General features: G+C 36.4%; 1 protein-coding gene across 6 annotated transcripts in view; it reads right to left on the minus strand.

The window, feature by feature from the left end:
* The window catches only part of SLC12A1 (solute carrier family 12 member 1), a 92,353-nt gene that overhangs the window by 75,055 nt on the left and 3,931 nt on the right, over positions 1-13,367 (minus strand). For all 6 annotated transcript variants that reach the window (XM_061180337.1, XM_061180336.1, XM_061180335.1 and 3 more), the window contains exons 3-4: positions 4,587-4,718; positions 4,356-4,431 (exon numbers count right to left, since the gene is read on the minus strand). In XM_061180337.1, the coding sequence (XP_061036320.1) occupies positions 4,356-4,431; positions 4,587-4,718 (208 nt within the window). The remainder of the gene's footprint in view (positions 1-4,355; positions 4,432-4,586; positions 4,719-13,367) is intronic.

Consider the following 13,367-nt stretch of genomic DNA (forward strand, 5'->3'; position numbering starts at 1 on the left):
CCAAGCTGTTAATATTACTAGAGTGTAGATGTTCATCCTTCCAGGGAACTATCTTTTTATGTATATTTGATTGTGTAGGAGTGGAAAATTACATATAGTATAGATAATTGTTCATCTGGCAGATGAGTAAAGTAGAAAGAATCAAATCAAACTGCATTTACTTACTGGCTATGTGAACTCTGGCAAGTTACCTATTTTCTGAGCCAAAAATGACAATGAAATTAGAAAGAATGCGCGTGTAAAGTGGCCGTGTATAAAGAAAGTAGTGGCATGTATAAAGACAGAATGCATGTGTAATGTAAAGTAGCATAGTGCATAGAACACAGTACATAATCAATGGCATTGCTTTTTGATCAAATCCACAATAGTCATAACAGCTATTGTTTATTAAAAGCCAACTATATATCCAGCTGTGCTAGGCGGTATGTGAAATGCAAGGAAAAATAAAAATGAAAAAAGCTGCCCTCAAGGATCTTATTGTTCAGAATCATTTATTATGAGAGGGAGAAAGTAGACCAGAATTCGGAGGAAGGCAAGGCTGCTTTCAGTTTCAGGAAATACACAGCTAGGAGGACACTGAAGGGTAGCAGAATATGCTGTCCCAAAATTTGCCACTTTAGCATAAGGATTATTTTGAGCTAAAGACAGTTGAAAAGAAGAAGATACCTCTTATTTGCCTAAAGGCAGGACATAAATTTGTAATGGTGTCTTCTCTTTCCTCTATACTGGGGACAGTTATCAGCTAGAGACTGGAGACAGCTGGAGATGGTACTAGAGGAAATTACATAGACTTTACTAACTAGCCCTTATCTTCCATTAGTTCCCCCATGTATTTGCCTTCCCACAATGTGCCACTCTAGAAACTCAGTCTTTTCCTTTGTCTTGTTACTTCTCTAAAAATGTGTTGTTCTGTTAAGATGCTTGTATAAGCCCAAGTTCTAACCACCCCTTTGAGTTACTCAGTGCTGAAGATTCCCATGTACATGCACGATGCACATGTTAATGAACTTCTGATTGTTTTTCTCTTGTTAATCTGTATGTTGTCAGTCTACTTTACAGGGCCCTAGCCAATGAGCCTAAGATGAGTAGACGGAAAACAGTTTTTCCTCCCCTACATTACCCTCCTCAGTGGAGATCAACCTCAAATTCAGGGAGAACTTGTAGGCACTGAAATCGCCCTGGCTCCAGCCAGAATGTGCTTGCCTAGGTCTGTTTGGTGTGTTCCTTGACATAAAGTGAATGCTTCATAATTGTTGTTGATAGCCTCGCTTGTTCCAAGGATGATAAGAAGGGCAGTTAGCCAAGAGAGGCTGTGATCTCTCTGGCCATGCCCTAGAACAAGGGGAAGTGGAAGGAAGTTAAGGACAGAAATGGGAATGAGGTATTGGAAGCTGGCTCTTTTGATGCCTCCAGTTATATCCTGGCTCTAGCAGAAGTTTCTAGGCTATTTTACAGTTAAAGTGCAGTAGGAAGAGTCTAACCATGGGTATGAGGTGCAAACTTAGACTATATTGGTTTGGCCCCTATAGATTCCTAAACATTTGGTGTTGTAAGAAATGTTTGCACTAAATTCTTTGTATCTTTTGCAAGGATCCTGTGGTGAGCATCGCCTCTACATCACCGTGCAGTTTCCAGTCTGTGTGCCAGTAAAGGTGACTTCTTTTTAATTTTTTTTTTGCACTTTATTTTAACTCTTTACTTTATTTTGAGGAAGTTTGATACCAAATGTTTAGCTCACCTCAGCAACAGTAGAGAACCAAATAGTTTGCATTTCATGACATTAAACCTACTCTGACTTTTATTATTTCCCTACCCCTTATATTCCCTTTGCCTTTATTTTCCAAACAATTCTTAATTTATCCTTTGGCATCATATATATTTCTGTAAACCATTTAAAATCCTGGAACAAAGTTGTATGCATTTAAACAGCAAGGGATTTTCTTCCCTCTCACAATCAAACATAAAATCCCAGGGCAAAAAGCAGCTTAGAAAACATTCAGTTCATAGTTTTCTCAAACTTCAGTCCTTGAACCACCTGCTTCAGGAAATGCCTGGGGTGCTTATTAAAAATGCCCAGACTTACTGACTTTGGATCTTTCCAAGTGAATCCCAGGATTCTGCAGTTTTGTAACTATCTTCCCAGGTAATTCTTATGCACCCCACAGTCTGAAGATTATTGTTGAGCTACCCTCAGCCAATCTCAATTTGTGTCTGCCTGTTCAGCAAGGTTCTTTAGCTTTATCTTCAAAGAATTGATTGGGAAACAATTAATCCAGCTCCCTAATTTTCAGATGAGACAGTGAAACGCACCAAATATAAATGACTTGCTTCAGGTCGTACTTGCTTTTCATGCCCTTCTTCCTTGCTTGATGTTTAAGTTTATTGGATACCATCATGCCCCAGCCAAGGTGGTCAAGACAGAGAACAACTAGATGGCATTATCAGCTCATTCTACCAATTGCTTTTGGGGACAAGGCAGCCAGAACTTATAGCCCCAGATGGTTACCCAAGGACTGTAGCTACCATTACTCCTGGCTACAGCTTCCTTCTGGCTTTTTTCCCAGGGTCTGAGCTTGAAAGTGGATTCAGGTTTTTTTCCCCAGGCTACCCCCAAAGCCAGAAGGGGGTACTGCTTATACTTGTTTGTCTTCTTTCCCAGTAAAGGGGACCCAGTTTGGACCCAGATGGTGACTTAATCAACTCATTTAGCTTTAAGTTCGTGACAAAGTCCAGTAAAACTGAGTAAGTGTGATAATAAGTTTCTACTACTCACTAAAGTCTATTTCCTCGGAATAAAAACAAAAACAAAAAAAACCTCCATTCAAAGGAAAACCCACTGGACACCCATTTAGGTAGAACTCTACTCTTTTCTGAAGTTGGATTTGACTACTTAAATAAAAGATCCTTATTAAAACAATACTGATGTCTGAAAGTATAATAAACAGTTTAACAGAAGATAGAATTCTTCATATTCTACAATTTTGCAATAAACATGAAACTGGGTTGACTGTGAAGAATAATGTAAGATCTGATTAAAGTTCAGATTATTACCCAAACATATGGATTTTAAATAAGTTGCATTAAAAAGAATCACTCCTGCCCTGGGCTACACTCACACCTCCAAACAAAGTAATGTTTCCTGATGATCTCAATAAGTTACTAAACTGCCCTTAAAAAACTAATTTTGCATGAAACCCTGGAGCAACAACTTGGCAATATTAAGATGCAGATTTTCCATGGAATAGCATATACTTATTTTGGACCCTGAGGCTGTAAGTGTTCATTTGATATGCATCATAAAGCCAGCAAGAAGCCCTTTGTCAGGAACCCAGCAGTTGCCAAACACACAACGAGGAAAAACTATGGGAACTGGTTCCAGCTCTTTCTTTTTCGCATTAAGTCTTCTGGTGATTCTGAATCTGTTTTGAGGAGCGAAGGCAATAAATAATGACCAAGTACCTTTTAAATGTGGATTGAGATACATTTTGGAGTAGAATCTGAAAGCACGTCTGAACGTCTGTGTTCTTGATACTAATGATTTATAGGTGTGCCCCCCACAAAGTGAACCTATAATGTATTTTCCATATATAGAGTAGAACATCATTAATTTTTATCACATTGAATCAGAAACTTTGATATAATTCAAATAAATTTTTATATAAATTTTAGTAGTATACTCGCAATAAAAATATTTGCCACAGGAAACAATACTTTAAATAAAATACAATATTTAAAAACATTAAATAAGCACTCAAAATAATTTCAACATCATCCATTTCCATTTAGAAAAATTATCAATAGTTATATACATTATCTTAGTCTTTTTACCTACCTTTTTAAGCTTCTATCTGGCAATAGTTTATTAACCTTTGTTTTCTTATTACTTGTACCTGCAAGTAACACTGTTTTCTCTGGAAAATGTTCAACAATTCAGCATTTTTATTAGTCAAGTCACAGTTTCACCAGTTTTCCCACAAGTTATTTTTGTTTAGTGATGTTTTGCTAATAATCGTAAGGGGGAATACTCTGATGAATGTCAGTATGTCCCAAAATATGAATACTATTATTTAAAATGAATGTGTCTCTATATACTTGTACACCTAAAACTCTATGAAAAGATGAAATATTTACTTGAGCATTTATCTGGTTGGCAAGCTGGAAAATTCCAGTCTCCCAGGAGTTAACACTTTACCTGTCTTCTCTGACAAACATTGTCAAAGAGGCAAAGTAAAAGAGCCCAAGTGCAGATTAATTCTGTGATCTTCATCTCACGTTCAGCGTTAATGGTGAAAACAAGTTCCTTACTGAGTTTTTAATTTACACTGAAAACTACATAGGAGGGAAAAAGTGCTTACCGATCCCAGCTTCTCCAACAATCCAGGAGAGGCGAATGAAGAGCATGACACCCCAGATATTCAGCATACATCTTACCTGTGGGTTGAGGGAGCATGGAAAAGGACATGAGAAGTGACAGTGGGGCAACACCCAGCCATCCTTGTAACTCTTGTGTTCAGGCCTCATTAACACTTAGTCCCCTAGGACATTGAACAGATAGTTTCCATTTGTAAACACAGGAGCTTTCTCACCAGCACACCTTTCACCCATCCAAACTTCACGACACCGGCTTGATCTTCTTCCTTGTTTTCAGCTTGTTCATCACCAGGCATCCCATCACCGTTGGCAACCACGTCAGCTGAACCCGGGGCCACTGATACATTCTGCATTTTTACAGATAGCAAAACATGGTATTTGGTCAACACATGGTTCCATAAAACTTCCAGAGGCAAATCAAAACAATTGACATAAAACTTGAGAAGAAAAACAAACATATTCCAGTCATTTTAATAAGATGATTATTTTTTTCCCTGGGAGTTTATGCGTTCATTTTGTGGGTGATTTTAGGCACCACCGAGACTGCAAGGGTGGTAAAGGAAACTGGGCAGTTCTTCTACTGTTGAGAATATTACCTTAGGGGAAAACCATGGGATTTGGATAAATTTAGAATACAAAAAGATCAAAAGAGAGAAGAGGGAATGCAAGGTGGGGAGGAAAGCTTATCAAGAGTGAATGAGGGTCTTTTAGAAGGCAAGGTAAGAGGGCCAGAAAGTTAACCTTCCTCACTAATGCAGTGTTTGGCCTTCTTTCCATTAACCTCCCTGGGCTTCATTTTATCCATCTAAAAAAAAAGATAACAAAACTTCTCCACTCACGTCAGAGTATCTTTAAGAAGATTCAATAGAAGTAACACACAGAAGTGTTTTCTTAAAAAAAAAAAAAAAAAGTTTAGAGTATTCTTAGAACACTCTAAAGTTGTAAAGGCTCTGTATGGCTACAAGAATGTTACTCCTGTAGGGAAATTTTCTTTCAGATTTGATATACGTTGCCTGAGAATTGTTGGATGTGCAATAGTATTGTACGGAAGGTAAGAAGTCTCCAAACTGATTACTAGAAAGGTAAGCTGAGTAGAAATAAGAAGTAAGTACTATAAAAAAGGTCAAAACCTTTACTGAGGTTTTTTTTTTCCTGTGGCCTTATTTTGAAAACGATCTTTCTTGTCAGTAGGATAGTCTCTGAATTTAATGGGGAAGGAAATAGCTATGTTTCTCTCAAGTTAAGAACAAACAACTCTCTAGCTTTTCTTTTAGGTTTGACTGAATAATTTCAGATGCCGTCCACTTAGTTTAGTCTATCTAGCACCTACCTGACTCTTTAATGGTTAGACTACACTCTGTTAAGCTCCCTGAAAGCAACCTTCTCCAGTAAGTATTTTGAAATTATTAGGGAATTTTTTTAGATTCAGCAGTTGATTATCATTATTAAAGAACAACTTTATCTTGTTTAAGTGGTCTAAACTGGTGTAAGTCTAGGATGACGTGTCCTGACATCACTAGCTAAGAGGCCTTAGACAAGGGCATATTTTCCCTCTAAAATGGGACTGTTATGATGTAAATATTCAGTATTTATTATAAGGACTTTATTTGGGGACGACTGAAGTTCTTGCTCTTGCCATGATCAAGAGTTCTTGCTTCTTTGGGCTTTGGTGTACCATTAGCATACCCACTGTAAGATGACCCTAATCTGGGCTGTTTACTCCAAGTGATTTTGATTCCTTGTCTCCTTCCAGCAAGTCCTCTAAGCAAGGATTTCTCCCAGTTTTGTTCTCCCATAAGACTTTTTTCATGATACTAGTGTGACACTTGGGTAACCAATGTAATATAATGTGATAAGAGTTATTGTATGTGAACTGAATTGGAGGAAGATGGTGGTATGGGTTACTTCTCAATACCAACCAAGGGCCTGCCATTCAGCAGGCCATCGATAAACAGTATTGAATTGAAGGCCACCCGATCTCTACCACTTAAAAGCAGATGACCTAGCTTCTTTTTATCCATTCTTGCCTCCTATTTCTTTTACTTCCTTCCCTATTGGGTATTCCATTTCTCACTGTTTCCTCTGTGCAGGCCACATTAAATAAGAGACAGAAAGGGAATGAATCCCAAGTCAGATCATCTTACTATTTTCTGACAGCATTAGGAAAATTTTGAATGGCATAGGAAACTGAAATTAAAAGTTAAAATTGGGCTTCCCTGGTGGCGCAGTGGTTGAGAGTCTGCCTGCCAATGCAGGGGACACGGGTTCGAGCCCTGGTCTGGGAGGATCCCACATGCCGCGGAGCAGCTGGGCCCGTGAGCCACAATTACTGAGCTTGCGCGTCTGGAGCCTGTGCTCCGCAACAGGAGAGGCCGCGATAGTGAGAGGCCCACGCACCGCGATGAAGAGTGGCCCCCGCTTGCCACAACTAGAGAAAGCCCTCACACAGAGACGAAGACCCAACACAGCCATAAATAAATAAATAAAAATTTAAAAAATATATATATATATACATATAGAATAATTTTTTTAAAAGTTAAAAAAAAAAAGTTAAAATTTAGTTTTGAATTACCTGAGAAATATCTTAATCTTAAGCATCCTCAGTCCCTATTTACACAGATAATTGAAAGCTGACATCATATAGTCATATTAATGTAAGATATGGATAAACAAAGTTCATAGAAACTGAGGCTGAACTGGGCAGAAACTGGTGATTTATAGCAGCCACAAATGCAAGTCATGCATGTAATTCGAAATTTTTCAGTAGGTACTTCAAAAACAGTAAAAAGAAATTAGTGAAATAACTTGGGGTCAGATATGGATCCTTACATTAAAAAATACATTTCATTTTTGTAGAATATCATATTTCCCATATTTGTAATATAAATATTCATTAGCAGTAGGGGCACCCCACCTTGTACGAGGGACCTGAATTACAGACTATTTTAATAATATACTTTACTTAATAGATCTGTATAAAATATTATGTCAGCATATGGTCATTATAAAAATATTGATGAGATATTGTACATTCTCTTTTTCCATACTATGTCTTTGGAATCCAGTGTGTGTTTTACACTGATAGTACATCTCAATTTGTACTAACCATGTTTCAAGTACTCAGTAGCCACATGTGGCTAGAGTTATCATATTGGATCCTCACATGTCTATACAATACAGTCAATTACAGATGGATGAAATATTTGAGGTTGTTCTCCAGTCAATTAAAAATTATATTTTTCTCTGAAAGGATTCTACATTCATAAGGCAGCTGAGTAGTTCAAATGTAACTTTTATTTTGCATAACTGGAAAAATCAATGAGAGCAAGGAATTGAGGAATGTGTTAAAATACTCATGAATGTTAAAGAGATTACTTGGTCAGGAGATTCATTTATTTGATTTGATTTGAGAAAAACTTTTAAAATTGTCAATATTCTAGTTAATCAAGATCCCATGGCCAGGGCTTCCCTGGTGGTGCAGTGGTTAAGAATCCGCCTGCCAATGCAGGGGACACGGGTTCGAGCCCTGATCTGGGAAGATCCCACATGCCATGGAGCAACCAAGCCTGTGCGCCACAACTACTGAAACCTGTGCGCCCAGAGCCCGTGCTCTGTAACAAGAGAAGCCACTGCAATGAGAAGCCCACGCACCACAACCAAGAGTAGCCCCCGCTCGCCGCAACTACAGAAAGCCCGCGCGCAGCAACGAAGACCCAACGCAGCCAAAAATAAATAAATTAAATAAATTTAAAAAAAAAAAGATCCCATGGCCAGACCATCAGCGGCTACTCAATCAAGGAGAAGGCAATTTCCTTTTTCTGGGTTAATTGGGGAGTCCATGAGACAGAGCTTTAGTCACTCACTTTTTAAAGGCAATCTTGGGAATAAAACCCATATTTCTTGCTTAAACCTGAACTTGAGGGTTTGGTCCAGGAAACTGCTCTGCTCTCTGATGAATTCTGATGGTAACTTTGACCCTTAGATCTGGATTGATGAGAATACCAATGATTGTAAAAAAAAAAAAACAAAACAAATAAACAAAACAATATCTTACAATGTAGGCTAAAGAATAAATGGGATATTTTAAATTTCTCCTTAAGTGAACATTTCTATCTGATGGATACCCTTCTGGTTACAGTTTAACAGTTCTTCAATTTATCACTGGGACATCACAATGTGAAGCAAAAATAATATTCTATGAGGGCATGTCAAGGAAATCTTATATATAGAAATTAGTAAGGCAATAATTTTCTAAATTATTAAAAGATAGAGTCACTGTAGGATTTTCAACTCTCTCTTAGGTAATATGTTCAACCTGCTAGAGTTTCAAAGTTTTAAATATATTTATAACACAGAGGGGAATAATCCCTCGAATGTGTATTTCTTCCATTGACAATAAAGGTCTGATGGTAAATTTATAAGTACAGAATCCATTTCCATTCCTTGCTCTCATGTGGGAGCTGAAAAATCTCTGCACCATATAGACTAGGAGACTTGGAATCTAGTTTTGGCAATGCAGTTAATTCAGCGCTTGACCTCCAGCAAGTTACTTAACCTTTCCTGGATACTGCCAGTGAGGATAAATCCAGTGGGTTTTCTGAAAATCTTACTTTGAAGTAGTTTACTCTAAGGCAAAATCATTTCTCTATACTTGCCATCTCCCTCTTCTAACATGTCGAAGCAAAACTTGGTTTCACTCTTTAATAAATGCCTCCTTTGTAAGCCCAAACAGCAATTATAAAGTTAACTTATCATCAAAGTACGGAAGGAGACTTCAGGTCGAGGGTTTGTGGGGACTTCATGGCTGTGAGCTATAACCGGTGGCTGGCAGACTCCTGGTTGGTGCATGTTCTTGGGACCAAAGTCTCAAAGACTAAAAGTTTTATGACTGCTACCTGAAACCAGTTTTTTCCTTCATGCTTTGAATTAATTTGTTTGTTCACACTCCATTACCATATATGATGACCCACAACCTTTCATAAATGCATTTTAAATTGCATAGCTGTAGGGACTGATTATTTATTTACCAAGAGTTTTACCTGTGCATTAAGTATTCAGAGAAAGTAAAATAAAGTATGTTAGAAAGAAAGGAAGAAAGAAGGAAAAGTTTGATAAAGGACTTTCCCCCCTCCAATATTGATAAACTAGTAAAGATTCAATCACATGCAGTTTAAGTAAATTCCTAATGGATTTTTCTAGAAGATGGAAGATTAAATTATTTTATTTAGTATAAAATATGTGATTTTTCAGACCCCAGAAAAATGACAAATGCCTTTCTAGCTATCATCAAAGAAGAAAAAAATACATATCTTTATTCTTTAAGTTCTAAAGAGATAATATTTGCTATGATATATGTTTTCAACTTTTCAGCCTTTAATCTCAGGATGGTGGAAATCTTAGACCATCAAAGAGGACTAGTTCCATAAATATGTAGGCCTAGGTGATTCCCTCCCCATTGTTTTAAAGTTTCTTTTACTATTGAAATATTTAAACATATGCAATAGTAGGGAGAATAATATATCTCATGTACCCATCATTCAGCTTCAACAATTATTGACATATTGCCAATATTATTCCACTTAAACTTCTCACACCCCTGCCACTGAATAATTTTAAAACCAATCCCAGTAAGGACCAGATAATTCCTAAGGTTCATTTCAGAATGAAAAATATGTAATTCTAATCATATTTCCATATCTTATTGATCAATATTATTATGTTTATACATTGCTATCCCTTTGTGGTAAAGGGGAGTATTTTAAATTATGAAAATGAGAGGGATTTTTTTTCTTGTTTTAAAAGTTACTATACACCATGCCACCAGTGGTCACACTTTATAATCACAGTATTTTTATTATATCTGAAAACACATAGCTCACACACAAATTGACTTGTATTTTTGAAAGCTGAAGCCAAAAGGTAGCTATGTATAATAAACCAGCATGAGAAAATAAAATTAAAAGATTCTTAACATTTTCCAAGTGCACCTTTAAGGGAACTCCCATTCTATTCACCACCTATCACTGAACTAGTTATAATGTGAAATTAATCACTTTTTGTTTTTTGTTTTGTTTCCACAGATTAGTTTAATAGTGCAAGCTCCCAGGGGAACTGGTCTTGGGTACTAAGAAACTCTAACAAGTATTAAAATGAATCCTTAGTTGCAGAGTTTCATTCTAACAAATATTTTAAGGGTGCCTTCTGGTCATCACTGGCCTTCAGAGCATTTATTGCCTATTTTATCTGGCTGTCATTAAATTAGTGATTATTTATAAATTTGGATAGCCCCAATTTTAATGCAAAAGTTCCAAATTTGAACTTTGAAGCGCTTTAGAAAAGATTATTTTCTAGAGAAAGCATTTGTAGATTTTTGTTTGTTCTTTTACAGAAGATAAGCACTTATACATTGATTTATGTGGTTTAATGTTTAACTTGATTATATGTCCTTTACTTCTACCCATAACTATGGCTTTTGACTTATAAAATAAAATTCTAGAGAGTAAGATCAAATCTCTTTAACTCATTTTATAGAGTAGCTCTTGTAAATAAGTGGCTAGTAAATGCTTTTGATAATGACAATGAAAATGACTGAGACCTACAATTAATTCTGTAGGAGAAGCAGCATGGTCTCTTGCCACAGTGCCTCCAACAGGGAAGAAATTAGGATCTCCTGCCCAGCCCATCATGACTGAGTTGAGATTTCTTCCTTGTGCATGAGTTCCACCATTTTCTATAGCTGTCGAATGAGCTGAGGCAAAGTTCTGTGGGAGAGTAGGCTGAGGATGGAAAATAGTGACAAAAAGCTTGGACTCTGGAGTCATGCAGCCATGGGTTCACCTTATTACCCATGTGACCTTGGCTTCCTGACCTTGGAAATTTACTGACTTCTTTAAGTCTTTATTTTCTCTTCTTAAAGATCCTTAGGATTTTATAAAACCTTCCCCATCTTTAAAATAGCAGTAATAATAGTACCTACCTTGAAGGGTTGTCATAGGATTGAGTGAGAATTTGTCAAGTGTGAGTACAATGTCTGACACATAAAAATTTCTCAATAAAATTTTTGTTATTATTATACCGACTCACTCTTTTTTTTTTTTTTGGCCTCGTAGATTGTGGGATCTTAGTTCTGCAACCGGGGATTGAACCCGAGGCAGTGAAACTGCCGAGTCCTAACCACTGGACCACCAGGGAATTCCCCGAGTCACTCTTAATGCTTTTATTTACAAATTATTTTTAGTTGCTAACGGCCTAAAGACCCAAATGTGAAGTCATTCCATTGTTTTTGTTTTAATTCAGTTTCTATGCAATTGGCTTATTAAAAATAATAATATTTACATCTTAATTTTCATAGTATTTTATACTTTTCATAGACAGTTTATTTCAATGACATGAGAACAATAACTTTAGTTGAAAGGCTGTATATTTTCCTCAATCCTTTGTAATTGTATTTTTCTGAAATGCCAACAACAATGGTGGTAGTAAGGCTTAAAAACAGTTCCCTTTTCGTTAGCCCTGTAGTTAGGAATTGTGTATAAAAAGGTGGGAACAAGAATTAGGTTGGATACTAAAAGAATTATTTTTACAAAGTAGAAATACTAGATATTTTTTTGCCAGATGTCTAATAATCTTTATGCATGTTTTGATGTGGAAAGAGCTCCAAAGTATGTGGTATAATGAAAACAGCAGAGTGCAGGACAATATTGTAAAATATGTCCCAATACTTGTTTGAAAAAAATACAGACAAAAAGTTAGACAGATAGGCCTATATGCTTGTATACGCATAGAAAATTTCTGGAAGGATTTATAAGAAACTCTCAGTAATAATTGCCTTTGAGAGAATAACTGAAGGTTTACTTTAGATAAGAGACATTTCAGTATATTTTTTTAGTACTTGTTAAATATTTTTTCAGTGTGTATTTTACTTTTTAAATAAAATTTAAAATAAAAATTATCTGGTATAAAAATTACCATGACCATCATGAATAATCATTTATTGAGTTTCTACCCATTATAGGTAATGTGCTAGACTTCGTCTGCATATAAACTAATATTCACAAGCATCCTGCAAGATCAGTCAAAGTTATGTAGCTTGTACAGTACTGCAAGTAAGGGATGGAGTCATTTTTTTCTGATTTTAACCAGAGCTTCCAGAAATCTGTAATTCATGGCCACCAGCATAGGCATTTAGCTCTTTACTACATAGAAAATGAAAAGGATTTCTTCACTACGATCTCAAATCACTGGGATTACAAATTCTGTCAGTATCTATCACTCCTAGAGTTTTATTTAATGTAGAGACTTAAAGTCTTTCAAACCGAGTTTTCATTTTACCTCTTAGGACAAGCTTGTCATATAATTTTTTTTTCCAACTTGGAAGCTATAACCAGGATTTTCACAAAATTCAACTGATTTCTGACTAAATTTGTTCTGCCATTTAGTATGAATGTACCATTCCTACATGGCTTTTAAAGCATTATAATTAGGGATACAAAAAATATCTCCTAACTTATACTATGTCAATTATTTTCTACTCTTACATTATTTAAGTAAACACTATCATTTTTTTGTATACAAAATCAGTGACATGTCTGAGTATTATTGTACAATGTTTGTTCTATTGATCATTTCTAGTTGTGCTTTGAGGAACTACCATAAAACTGTCAAGGGCCACAAGGAGGTGGCAGCATAGCTACATTATACTGCAGGTCTTCATCTTTTATTTGGGAGACGGGGGGAAAGCAGGGGGAATAGCAGAATCAAATTCACTAGCAAGGAAGAAATGAATTGAAGAAGGCCCAGACTGTTAATGTCTGAAGGAGAGTACAGAAGTAGAACATGTGGAATAAGTGCTCACAGGCTCAGCGACACTAGAATGGTCCTGGCTGGGGGAATGTGCCCATTGCAGATTCCATGGTTATATACCGATTCTGCTCCCAATTTGGTTATGTGGATAGTTCTGCATGATTTAATCAAGGTGAAGTACACAGAAAGAATAA

Source organism: Eubalaena glacialis, chromosome 2, assembly GCF_028564815.1.
Source record: "Eubalaena glacialis isolate mEubGla1 chromosome 2, mEubGla1.1.hap2.+ XY, whole genome shotgun sequence".
Taxonomy (NCBI): Eukaryota; Metazoa; Chordata; class Mammalia; order Artiodactyla; family Balaenidae; genus Eubalaena; species Eubalaena glacialis.